General features: G+C 39.7%; 1 protein-coding gene across 2 annotated transcripts in view; it reads right to left on the reverse strand.

The window, feature by feature from the left end:
- eps15 (epidermal growth factor receptor pathway substrate 15) overlaps positions 1–12,842 on the reverse strand; it is a 37,414-nt gene that overhangs the window by 3,436 nt on the left and 21,136 nt on the right. For both annotated transcript variants that reach the window (XM_036579210.1, XM_036579209.1), the window contains exons 14-24: positions 12,647–12,808; positions 10,132–10,329; positions 9,284–9,667; positions 8,423–8,512; positions 7,951–8,059; positions 7,794–7,841; positions 7,354–7,697; positions 6,043–6,115; positions 5,019–5,089; positions 4,516–4,651; positions 2,914–3,098 (exon numbers count right to left, since the gene is read on the reverse strand). In XM_036579210.1, coding sequence (XP_036435103.1) covers positions 2,914–3,098; positions 4,516–4,651; positions 5,019–5,089; positions 6,043–6,115; positions 7,354–7,697; positions 7,794–7,841; positions 7,951–8,059; positions 8,423–8,512; positions 9,284–9,667; positions 10,132–10,329; positions 12,647–12,808 — 1,800 coding nt within the window. The remainder of the gene's footprint in view (positions 1–2,913; positions 3,099–4,515; positions 4,652–5,018; positions 5,090–6,042; positions 6,116–7,353; positions 7,698–7,793; positions 7,842–7,950; positions 8,060–8,422; positions 8,513–9,283; positions 9,668–10,131; positions 10,330–12,646; positions 12,809–12,842) is intronic.

A 12,842-nucleotide genomic window follows, 5' to 3' on the forward strand; every position in this document is an offset into this window, starting at 1 on the left:
TAAAATATTACATAGTCAGGGTTGGATTTCTCTAACAGCACTGCATTTCACAGTCTAGCCTGTAGTGTTCATAGTTTAACACTTTCCACAGGTTTTGGTGATGCAAATACATTTTAATAGAATTGTTCAGTGGCTTTCCTCACAAAGCATTTCCCCCATTTTTCCTCAATGTTCTCCTAACACAAAAATGACCTCCTGAAGGCTTTCACAAGGTATAGAGGGAGGCATCTACATTACGTTTAGAAACTCTAATATGCAGCAAGGCTATACAGTCCAATACTATTTCTTCTTACTTACTGTAAGTTTTTCTAAACGACAAAATATGCAATTTGACAACTGTAACTATTTCACTGCTCTTAGCTCACTTGGATGTCAGAGGTAGTGATGCATTTCTACACTTGATGGCTTTCCAATGCAGCATTATGTACCATAACTTACTTTAATAGCGTGTACTTCACTTTTTTTTGGATGAAACATGCTCCAGGTATCATCACATTATTGCTCTTTTGGAAACTTGGCCCATTTCTATGAAAAAAAAGTAGTCAAACAGCTTTCTCTAATCACCTATCCATTAACAGTTTACAAAACAAACACTGGGACAGTACTGTAATGACAAGTATTTGGAAGCCTATATCTTACTAGCACAGCATATGCACACTTGCTAAAAAAAGTTTTACCAGTTTTTAGTACTAGATATGCTGCATACAGGACAAAACAAGGCAGAAATCATACTGATGCTACAGATTCCAGTAATGACTGGCAGAAAAATCATGTTATAAATGCACAGTGTGCTACAATGCACTGTGGGTCAGTTTCCTGGACATGGCATAAGCCTAGTCTTGGACTAAACTGTAGTGCCAATGGTGAGTCATCATTTTGGCCTGGGAAACTGGCTCTATATAGGGTTGATCAGTGCAATGTAGCGGAATGTAAAAATTAGGATGTTTTAAAAAGCTTCATTACATTTGACTCTATTGCTCCCCACAATCACAACACTGAACAAATTAGTCACTGTCCAAAAAAAAAAAAAAACACAACACTAATCTCCAAAATAGCAAAAAACATTAACTTTTAATACAAGTAAATAAAAGTAAAAAAGACTTAATTCCAAGTAAATTTGGAGCATTTCTGTTGGTACCTTTCATAATTAAATCTTGCTGTGTTCAAGTAATATAGAAAAAACCAGAAAAGAAATGTGGAGATACATGTTTTTTGGGCAGTGCCAGTAAGTTCTTCCTTTTATTTCATATTTATTATTAAAAATATTAAGTAAATATATAAATATAGTAAAATATTAAGAATTAAGAAGAGTAAATCCTAAATACCAGACTATATCCTTAATCCTGACTGCAAGCACAGGATATATTCAAGTATTGGAAAATATTACATTTGTGAAAAAATCCATTATTGTGCTACTTGCTGATTATAGTTAGACCCTTCTTTCCATCAGTTGCCTTTTTTGTAAATTCCACTGTCTGAATACAATATCTGCAAAGGCATTTTCCTCCACAGGACAGTTCTAAAACGCAAGGATTTCAATCAGTCTGAAGTGCCGAGTCACATTTATACCAGCTTTAGGACTGCACGTACAGTAACCATGCTAAGCATGCAGTTCACAGACAGAGACAGGGTTAAAAAGTACAAACGTGGACAAAGTTAAAATGTACACCAAATAAAACACAGGTGTGTTGTTCACATGTATCACATTAAAGACTAGGCCACATACAAAGTAGCCGTCGGCTTTAAAATGACCAGAAACAGACAGGCACTCCTCACCCTCACCTCTCACCACTGAGCTTGTATGCTTCATTTTCAAAGTAATGGAAAACTGAGCAGTGGATCATCAAGTATTCTCATGTTGGACTTATACAAAACTTTTAAACAATACCAAACTAAATGAACTAAAACTGTGCCAGTAACTCATCACTTCACTTTCAATGACTTACTATTGCAAATTTGAATTTATTGAAACACTGTTTATTGGCACCAATTCATCGGATTACAAAAGTGAAAATGATCAAAAATAAAGCTGAAACCATTGCTTTAAAAACAACACAAACAGCAGCCAAGAGATAAGGCTGGCACCCTTATAAAAGATTTTATTGAGCACTTTCTGTAGTTTATAACGCGTACTGATGACACTCTCTCCAGAGAGGGAGGAAGTGGTGAGCATGTGCTAAAGGTGTGCTGGGAGTCATAGGATGCAGAGGGACTGATTTCACAGCCAGGAAGTGCCTGAGCCAATCATAGCTCAGAAAAAGCGTTACATGACAGGAAGTAGGCCAATCATACAGGTGGACACAGATGATTAGTGTGTGCAGCGAGGTGAAGGGAGGGGAGATGAGGGCAGGGCAGGACAATGGACATGCAAGGATGGGCTCAAGCCTTATTCAGAATGGTGGAAACCATGACACAGAGCACTGGTGTAAAATGAGAACAGCCTACGGCGAGCAGCCCCACCTCTCCAACCACAGCTAATGAGAACTTATTGATCATGTTGAAATTAGTATAACACAAGCATACTAGGATAACTTAACATTTGTGCATATACATATACATTTTTTTTAACATAACAGTAAAAAATAAGTATACCGCAATTTTAGAAGAAATTTAAAGGTCTTCATTTATTATTTATATAATACATACATAAGCTGTTTATCTACATACAATAAAAGACAATATATTAACAATGTCCATTATATAAAACTTGAAATGACTCCAGTGTATCGAGTATAGTGAGCAACACCTCCAAAATAAATAGAAACGAGCAGTGCAGATGGAGCGTTCCTATTACTGGCTATTAAGGGTTGAGAGGCAAAGGCTGCTGCTAGGCAGAGGTGAAAAGTGAAAGGTTAATGTTAGGAATGGTTACTGCGTTTCAGGAGGTGGAGAGGGGGCAGGGGAGGTGCTCACTTTGTCAAAGGTGGCAAATCTGTCGGAGTCACGGGAGGCTTGGCAGGGGGCGGAGGGGGCGAAGGGATCCGGCACTGTGTCTTTAGCAGGAAGGGAGGAGAACTCTCCAGAGCTCTGCCCACTGAATGGCCCGCGTCGCTGAAACGACTCCGACGACTCTGACCGGTAGATGTTCGACCGCTTTCCTGTAGGTCACACACACACGTACATACACCATATGTCCAAATGTAGCTGTTGTAAACAAGATGGCCACATATTTGTAAAAGAAGTGAGAGAGAAGAGTTTAATCATCCAATCCATATTAGAGGTCTGTGCAGGCATGAAATTGAAGCCCAAACCCAACTCGTAACCATGACCTTGATGCCCAACCCGATCAGGCCCAAATGGTACTGCTAAACTTAAGACCCGAACTCGACTCGAACCCGCTCAGATGCATGGGGCTGAAGCTTTATTCTTATTTGCCATTAAATTTTCCATTAAAAAAACCTGTTCCACCTTAAATGGTGCAACAGTTGAATTCTGGTGATGACATTTAATGTGGAACTTAAGCTACAAGGCACTGAAAGAGATGGATTAATTGCAGATACCATTTTACAGTACTTTGCATTGTTACAGAGGACATGAGTTGCTGATAAACTGGCAATACACACATCCATATACAATAACAGTATCTGTTATGGAGTTGGTGATCATACCTGCAGAAAACAGCATTCACTCTCCTCTCATGCACTGTTAAAGTTTCTCTACTCGCTACTTTCAGGAATGAGCGTAGCAAATAAGCTGGCAATCTTTGCACTGTTTACAGTGTGATCATGACTAATTAACAGTGTGATTAAGAGAGAGCGCGCAAGAGAGAGAGTGACAGAAAGACAGAGACAGGGAGAGAGACAGGGAGAGAGACAGGGAGAGAGGAGGGAGGGAGGAGGGAGGGAGAGGGAGAGAGAGAGAGAGAGAGAGAGAGAGAGAGAGAGAAAGCACACAAGACAGAAAAACAGGTGTGCGAGTGCCAAAATTTACAAATGTCCTACACTAATAACAATAAAAAATAATAAAAAAAAAAAATTAAAAAATTGATGCAATATCCCCTCTAGACCCTGGGCTTGAGTTGGGTACCAAACCTCTAATCCATATACTAGTATATGGTACTGGTGTGGCTGTAGGTTTTCATTTCATTCCATTCCACCCATCAGGAGCAGACCTTATATAATAAATCAGTTGTGACAACAAGTAGAATTAGGTGTACTTCTGCTTGACTGAATCAAAAACCTTTTCATTTATGCTGCAGGGCCTTCTTGTGATATACAAGACATGACACTGAACTGTAAAAACTAGAAATGCTTTTATGCACCAAGTATGCCACTACAAGTGTGGTATCATATCACAGTAGGATACCAAAACAATATTGAAGCCAGTATTCATAGCCTTATAGTATACTAAAGGGTGGAGGGGGTGTGATTTTTGTGTGAATCAAAAGAAAGTCAATTTGCACAAGCTCCAAATTGGTAAATATCAACAAATCAGCCCACACCATAATATAACATAGAAAGAGAGAAAGAAAGAAATTACAAAAAAGCAAAAGAAAGAGATTCACTTAGTGCTAACCTGGTGGAGGAGGTGGTGGTCTTGTAGGGGTCCCCGTTTTGGGTGGTAATGCAGGAGGCACGTCTGATTGGTTGTCCTCCTTAAATAAATTCTTACTATTTGTGTTTGATGAGGCAAAAGGATCTGTACCGTTAGACTGAAAGGCAAAGGGGAACAATAGAGAATCAGTAGCAGTTCAATCCAAAATGTGTTTTATTCTTAGTCTCCTTTGAATGGTGCAATTTGTCATTAAGATACAGAGTTCAAAGTGGCATTCAGGTTTAAATTAGCCATAATGCCAGACATTCAGTACAATAAGTACAGACAACATGGCTAAAAGTAGACTGGATCAACTATAGCGTGGCTGAACTCCAAAAACCACCTTAGACATACAACATATTTATAATAAACAGTTTTACACTTCACATAATTTTAGTCCTAGTTGGCCTACAAAAAGTACAGCAGAGTGGAGCAAAGACAGACTTAATTTTTCTCTGAACTGCAAAAGGACTTATGAAGTTTACCTTTGCCAGGCTGCTAAAGTCTGCAAATCCTCCTCCAAATGACTCGTTGCCAAATACTGTGGCAAAGGGATCTGAAACACAAACAAGGATTAGCCTAGAATATGAGCAAAATACACAGGCTTTATGGAACTTTTGTTGCATTTTGCAATGTTTATTAATTAAAAAACTCCACTACAGCAACTAAAGCATTAGGACCCAGACACTCCAAACCAACAAAGAATAACTACTGCCAACTAGATCCAACTGTTTGCCCCTGATTCTCCAGTTGAAAAAAAAAAGAAAGAAAAGAAAAAAAATGAAAAACAAATAAAAAGAGACCAACTCTTTTACTGTCAGCAGCTGTCAGTAATCTGTAAAGCTAAACCTGGAGTGTGGAAGTAAACTACTTTGAGTTAAGCACTAGGTTTGATAAAAAAATAAATAAATAAATAAATAAATAAATAAATACACTACTAAAAATGAATATTTGTATATTAAGCAGTGAAATAATGTTCATATGACAAAAAGGTCTGTGAAATGTCTTAGTTTAAGGTAATCTGCTACCAGAGCATTTTTTTCAGACTCCATTTTTTCTCATTGGGAATACTATTTTCAAATACTGCTTGTTCAAATATTCAGACATTCGAATACCAAAAGCAGTTAAATCCCCTCTGACATCAACAAAACATTGCTATTAATACAAGGTACTCTGTGTGTGCCTTCCTGAGAGTGCCATTTGCTTGCTTTGCTCTCTTTCGTTTCTCTCTTCAAGCTAAAATGTCTTACAGCCAACCAATGATGCCAATTCATACTCAAAAGCCTATTTGAGTACTGTGGGTCCAACGACCATCAGTCAGCTTGGTGTGTCAGGGCCCTTAACCATCAGAGAGAACACTGAGCCTCAGACTGAGCCTAGTTGCAGAATTAAAAACACCTTTGAGAATAAAGCGATGGCTGAGGAAACTGTTGATAATGAATGTACCTAAGAAGTGAAAAAAATGAAAGCAATACTGTCTCTCTCCAGCAGATGGCTGTATGTGCTCACCTGGATCTGAATCTGCATTTACTGCTGTTCCTCCTGGAGCAAAAGGGTCATTAGCTGCTGGCGTTATGTCCTTCTGAAAAACAGAGACAATGTTTGAGATGTTACTGTAGCAGGACTCAAAGGACCAAAATCTATTTAAAATGGGAAATTTAAAAAAATAAAAAAAATGAAATTCCCCAAACCCAATTCCTAAAAAAGTTGGGACAGATTATGAAATGCATTTAAAAACAGTAAACAGTGATTCATAAATTCACTTTGACCTCTGCTTAAAATGATAGTATTACAAAGACAAGCCACTTGTCATAAAATCATTTAGCAAAAAGTCCAACTCCTTAAGAACAACATTCCTCAACAAGCATGTGCAAAGATTTTAGATATTCCACCCTCTACGGTGCATAATATTATCAAAAGATTCAGGAAACCCAGAGAAATCGGGATCAGGAATACTTTGACAAACCATTAAAAAATACTGTTCATCTCTGCACTCACAAACATAACTTAAGACTGTACTTTGCACAGGGGAAGCCATCAGTCAACAACATACAGAAATGCTGCTGACTTTTCTGGGCTCAATTTCATCTGAAATGGACTAATGCACAGTAGAAACATGTATTATGGCCTGGCAGGTCAAACTTTCAGATTGTTTAGGGAAATAATGTACGTCGTGTTCTCTGGGCCAGGGAAGAAAAGGACCATCCAGACTGTTACCAGCGTAAAGTTCAAAATTCTGTCTGCCCCATATAGTTATGCAGATGAAGACATTTACAACTGAAAAATTCTTCTTTCAAAACAGGATGAAATGGTGTCTCCAGTCCCCAAACGATTATTAAGGGCTGCTGAAAGGAAAGATGATGTAACACAGTGGTAAACATGCTCCTGTCCCAACATTTTGGAACGTTTTGCAGATATCATTTTTCGAATGAGCATATATTTACAAAAAGACAATTTATAGGTTCACTGTGATTTTGTTCTGCTTTCAATTTCATACAGGTCAAACAGAATTTATGAATCAGTTTTTTCTGTTTTTACTGGCATTTCACATACAGTCCCAACTTTCTTTGGAAATGGGTTTGTAATTTACTGTGACTAAATTTCTGAACATACACATAATTCACTGTAAACCCCTTTTGACAGCATGCCAAATCATCAAACATCACAACACACCCTTAGCTTAATAGCTGAATAACGAGCTTGCTGTTTAAGGGGCTAAACATGATGCAGGTTACGTATTCTACAAAATTGACAAGGATGAAAGAGTGAAAAGTGAGTCAAACTCTCTTTAGAGTTATTAATTTATTTATTTTTACTCACCGCTGGTAGATCTGACCCACCGAACGGGTCGTCCCCTGCTCCAGACGCGGAACTGAAAGGATCCGAGTCTGTATCCATTTTGGATACGAATGGTGCATTACCACTGGAGTTGAAGGGATCTGCTGCAACTGCAGTTCCGGCGCTGGAAGAGAACGGATCGGACCCAGTGGTATTGTTAAGCCGGGAGGAGAACAGGTCTGGTTCTGCAGAGCCTGTGCTTGAGCTGAATGGGTCAGAGGAAGCAAAGGGGTCTCCAGTGGGAAAGGTGGCTGAGGAAGACTGTTTAAAGAAGGTGTCTGTTGCAAATGGATCTGTGCCTTTGAAGGGGTCACCTCCGAAGGGATCTGGACAGTAGAAGAATCAAGCTTTAGTCTGAGGTCAAAATTTCTGCAAAGTCTGTAATTGTTAAGTCAGCACTGGCTGAAGTCAAACCTGCTTACCAGAAATGTCTACTTTTGAGAAGGGGTCATCATCTTTGAAAGGATCACCTGCACAAAAATACAGTGATGAGTGTCACACTGGGAACTCTGGAAACTTAAGATCTGGCCAAGCTGATGAGCGTTTGTGTCTGTATGTAACCAGGTTTGCGTGTCTTACTGTCAGTGAAGGGGTCAGACTGGAAGAATTCATCAGTAGAGGGGCTGCCAGGGCGAGCAATAACAGGCTGGGAGGGCTCTTCCTTCTGTTCTGCTGCTTGAGACTCCACCTACACATCACCCAGTAGGAAAGCCAACTTGAATAGAGTCTTATACAAAAATTTAATGCCTTCCTTTTTTTGAAACTTTTCTAAGTAATGTTGAATTTTCACTAAAATGATTTGAGAGTTTTCTTTTTCCAACTAATATTAAAAGTATGTATTACAATTACTTTGGGTGCTTTAAAAAGTGCTTTAAAAAGCTGAAAGATTTGCATATTGATGAAATGCTGATATCATAACAACGGGATAAAGGGTATGTGGTATGGCATTACTCTTAAAATAGAACTTGTGCCAGTTGTTCTGTCAGTTTTGTAGTTTTTGCAAAGAAAAACTGCTAAACAGCTTTCTATTCAAAAATGTAAGTGTGCTGACCTTGGTTGCGTTGGCAGTGGGCTGCTGCTTTACCTCCTCTTCTGCTTCCTTCACCTCCGACTCCACTGCTGCAGGAGAACTGGTGTTTTCCTGAGAACACCAAAACAGCACAATGTAACCCACTCATTCTCATCCTGTTATACAGTGCTCATTATAGCAGCAGTACATGTGTGAATCTCATCTAATTCAACCCGATTATGATTCTTTCTGAAAATGATAAAGTGCATCATGACATCACACCGCATGACACTACAGTTCTTTAAAATGTATTTATTACAGTGCAGAGTTATTTTTATTTTATTTTTAGGTTTTAAAATTGCCAAAAATCTGAATCAATTATAACTAAGGATGCACTGACATTTCGGCCAGCAATTGTAAAAACTGCACTTTTGGTTTTCAGACAACAGAGAAAAAAGGCAGAAAATTTTGACCAAAAAAAGAAAAAAAAGAAAAAGATTAAATAGGCCCACAACAAAGTTTCTTTCACTTTTCTGCTCCCATCAGTGCAGACATGTTTAAACAGTTTGATCTGCAGTAGCAAATCAACTGTGAAAATGTCAGCTGTGTAGAACCATTTCACTATTTCTAAGAGGGACATTAGACGTGCAATCTGTTCAACAACACCCAACAACGTCTCAGTTATTGGTCGGATACCATTTGAAAACAAAATGTCACTCAATATTCAGAATACAAAACAGCAAAACAACAGAAACAGAAAGAAAAGTCCCTGCAAGCACATCAAGGCCATCTGTAGTCTCAGTTTGTTCCAAAGTTCAGCTTTCATTTCAGTTCATCCAAAAAAGCATTCATCTGATGCACTTTAACACCACATGGGGGTTACAATAAGCCACAGTTTCTCACCATGTGGTTCTGAGGCCAGGCAGTACTGATGGTGCCAGCTTTGGACAGCATGCTGGTGTACAGGTCATCCAGCGGGTCAGCTTTAGGCTCAGACTCTTCAGGACTGGAGGATACCTCTGCTGACTCTTCATCAGGCTGCTCCTCAGTCACCCTCAGCTCCTGCGGCTCATCTGTATTGCTCTGATCTTCCTCATCCTCTTCCTCCTCATCCTTTGGTTTAGTGGGAGGCTGTTCTGTTAGTTGCGGCCACTGCATCTGTTTGGGTTGTTCAGCAGGGGGTGCTGTTCCATTCACAAGCGCAGGCTCCTCTTCAAGGACTTTCCAGGTGAGCTGAGCTGTAACTTCTCGCTCTTCTGTCTTCAGCTCAGTCAGTTGTTCCTGCATCTGCAGCACAGCCCACACAGAAAGAGAGAGAGGGGAAGTGAAAAAAAAAAATAAGAAAACAGCAAAAAACAAACAAAAACAACAAAAATAAAAATAAAAAGATTAAGAAAGAATAAAAGAAAGAAAGAAAGAAAAGACAATGCACACAAAGAACAGGTGGAGATGGGACAGAGAGAAGGAAAAGTATAAGAGAGAGACAGCGTATAGGGTGCAACGGGGAGGAGAGAAGAATGAGTGGAAAGATAAAGAGCGGGAGGGGTGGAGCATGATGAGAGGTATAGTGGAGAGGACAATAATAAAACAAAGGTCTTTCATGTCATTTGAAATAAAATGCCATCAAGGTAAATGGTTTCTTACATAAATCTCAACAGGCTAAACATACTGTACTAACATAGACGTTAAGCGTTTACATATTCTCAAATGCTCTCTTAAGACAAGTAAGACAGGGTGGACAGCGAGCAGACCTGAGCAATCTGTGTGTGTGACTCTGTGACTGCGTCCTGCAGGGGGCAGAGCTGAGCACGGGCTGATCGCACTTTTTCTCCCAGACTGCGCGTTTCCTCCTGCAGATGGAGCAGCTCCTCTCTGGCTCTCACCAGCTCCTCCTCATAGTCTCCAATCCTCTGTTCCTGCTCAGAGTGCTCTGCCTGCAGGGACTGGATCTGAACACACAAACACGACAGCAATTAATAACAATGAGCAGTTATTGTCTATACTGCCACTAATATACTGCCACTCAAAAGTTCGCAATCACCACTGGATGACATACACAAATTTTGCTGCAGCTATAAAATGATTCTAATATATTAGTCCTGTGCAAATAATTAGTAGAAAGCTGTAAAAAAAATTAGCTGTAAAAATGTGAGTGTCCAGAACGATGAACAGAGCTGTATATGCCCCTAAAATAAACAAGAAAGCTGTATAACATCAAGAATCAAGTTAATAATATAAACATCCAGAATACTTCATATTTGAAAATTGGTGCTGAAACACTACGGTATACGGACACTAATTATTGAGTTCAGGTGTTTCAGCCACACCCATTGCTAACAGATGTATAAATCAAGCACATAACCATGCAATTTCCATAGACAAAGACAGTGGCAGTAGAATGGGTCGCAGTGAAGACGCCAGTGACCAAACATGGCACTGTCATTGGATGCCACCTTTGCCACAAGTCAGTTTGTGACATGTCTGCCCTGCAAGATCCGTCCTGATCAAATGTAAGTGCTATTATTGTGAAATTTAAGAACACAGGAGCAACAACAGCTCAGCCACAAAGTGGTAGACCACACAAACTCATAGAGCAGGATCACCAAGTAGCGTGTGGCGCATAAAAATCACCTACCCTCTATTGCATCACTCACTACAGTTGATGAATCACACTTCACTTTCTGGCAGTCTGAAAGATGAATACAGATTTGGCAGATGACAGGAAAACACTGCCTTTTAGAACGCGTAGTGCCAACAGTAAAGTTTGATGGAGGAATAATGGTCTGGGGCTGTGGTTCAGGGTTTGGGCTCGGCCTCTCGGCTCTGGCCAGGATTTGGGAAGGATAATGTTAATTCTACAGCATACAAAAACATTTTAGACAATTATATGCTTCCAGCTTTGCGGCAACAGTTTGGGGAAGGCCCTTTCCTGTTCCAACATGACTGTGGCCCTGTGCACAAAGCAAAGTCCATGAAGACCTAGTTTGATGTGTTTGGTGTGGGGGAACCCTGACCTTAACCCCACTGAACACTTTTGGGATGAACTGGAAGTGCTGACTGCAAGCCAGGCCTTCTTGTCTAACATCAGCGACTGACCTCACAAACGCTTTTTTGAATGACTGTGCACAAATTCCCACATACACACTCCAAAATCTTGTGGAAAGCCATTCCAAAAGAGAGAAGGCTTGTATAGCCACAAGCCAGGCGGGGGGTTGGGAAGGCAACTGCATAATAATACCCATGATTTTGGAATTAGATGCCTAATAAACGCATACAGTTGTGATGTTCAAGTTTCCACATACTTTTGGCCATATAGTGTATATCGAGGCAGATCAGTTGACAACTACATTTATTATTTCATTATTTAGTTGATTTTATTATTTAGTTATTATCAGTTAATAACTTATTATTAAATAAATACTTCACTTGTAGAAGAAAGCATCTAAAACATAGATCGGATATAGCTCGGAACAGCTGAACGACCATTAGTGCAGGGGTTCCCAATCCCTGGTGACCCATTGCTCTGAACATTTTTCAGGCCATGAAGAGCATGTTAATTAGCTGAATTAGTGTGGAATGTGGAAATGTCTAATTGCATGCAATGCGTGGAAGAACATTTTGTAACGTCAGGTCTTTGGAATCCCATAAGCGCATGAATCTGACGTTTGCGAGCATGTTAAAAGAGCATTCGAAGAGAACTCAGTAAAAACTTGAAGGACGCGTCTTGGAGGTGAATTATCTGTTATTGCCATTATATCTTTATCAGCATAATGTTGATTTTGCATTTAAAATTAAACATTAAACATCAATTTATAAGATGACTCGCACACCTTATTTTAGCGTATTTTGTTTTCCTCCAGACTCAGTAATGCTACTTCTTTCAATCTGAACAAAAAAATGTATACATTATTACTTTAAAGTATGGTTCTTATTAAAGGTGAAGGGAAATCCCTAAATAATAAGCTCCTGGTAACCTACAAAAAGAGGTTTTAAGCATCTAAAACATAAAAAAACACTTTACCCTGATATATGCAGAAACTGCCTGACATCCTAATTATACAGTGAAATACATTTTTGGCCATACCGCCCACTAATAGCTATGTATGACGAACACATTAACAAGGAGTCAGCCTCTTCTTCTTAGCTGATAAATGTATCTGATTTTCAAGTCTGAATCATACTTGAAGCATGACTACAAGAGTGACTAGAACTGTGTATGTAAGCCAGTCAGAGCACTGGCTGATTCTTGCTCTCTCTTTCACACACCAGCTGGTTTTCCTGACTGCACTGCTGCCGTATGAGCTTGAGCTGCTCCTCCAGAGATGACTTCTGCTCATCCAGTCTCTCCAGCACTTCCTGCACCTCCTGCCGCTCGGTCTGCAGCCTCCGCAGCTCCTCACTCTCCTTCTGCACCTCATCCTGCAGGTCCTAGAGAGGGAGGGAAAGCAATGAAAGTATCTTG

Source organism: Colossoma macropomum, unplaced genomic scaffold (assembly GCF_904425465.1).
Source record: "Colossoma macropomum unplaced genomic scaffold, Colossoma_macropomum, whole genome shotgun sequence".
Lineage (NCBI taxonomy): Eukaryota > Metazoa > Chordata > Actinopteri > Characiformes > Serrasalmidae > Colossoma > Colossoma macropomum.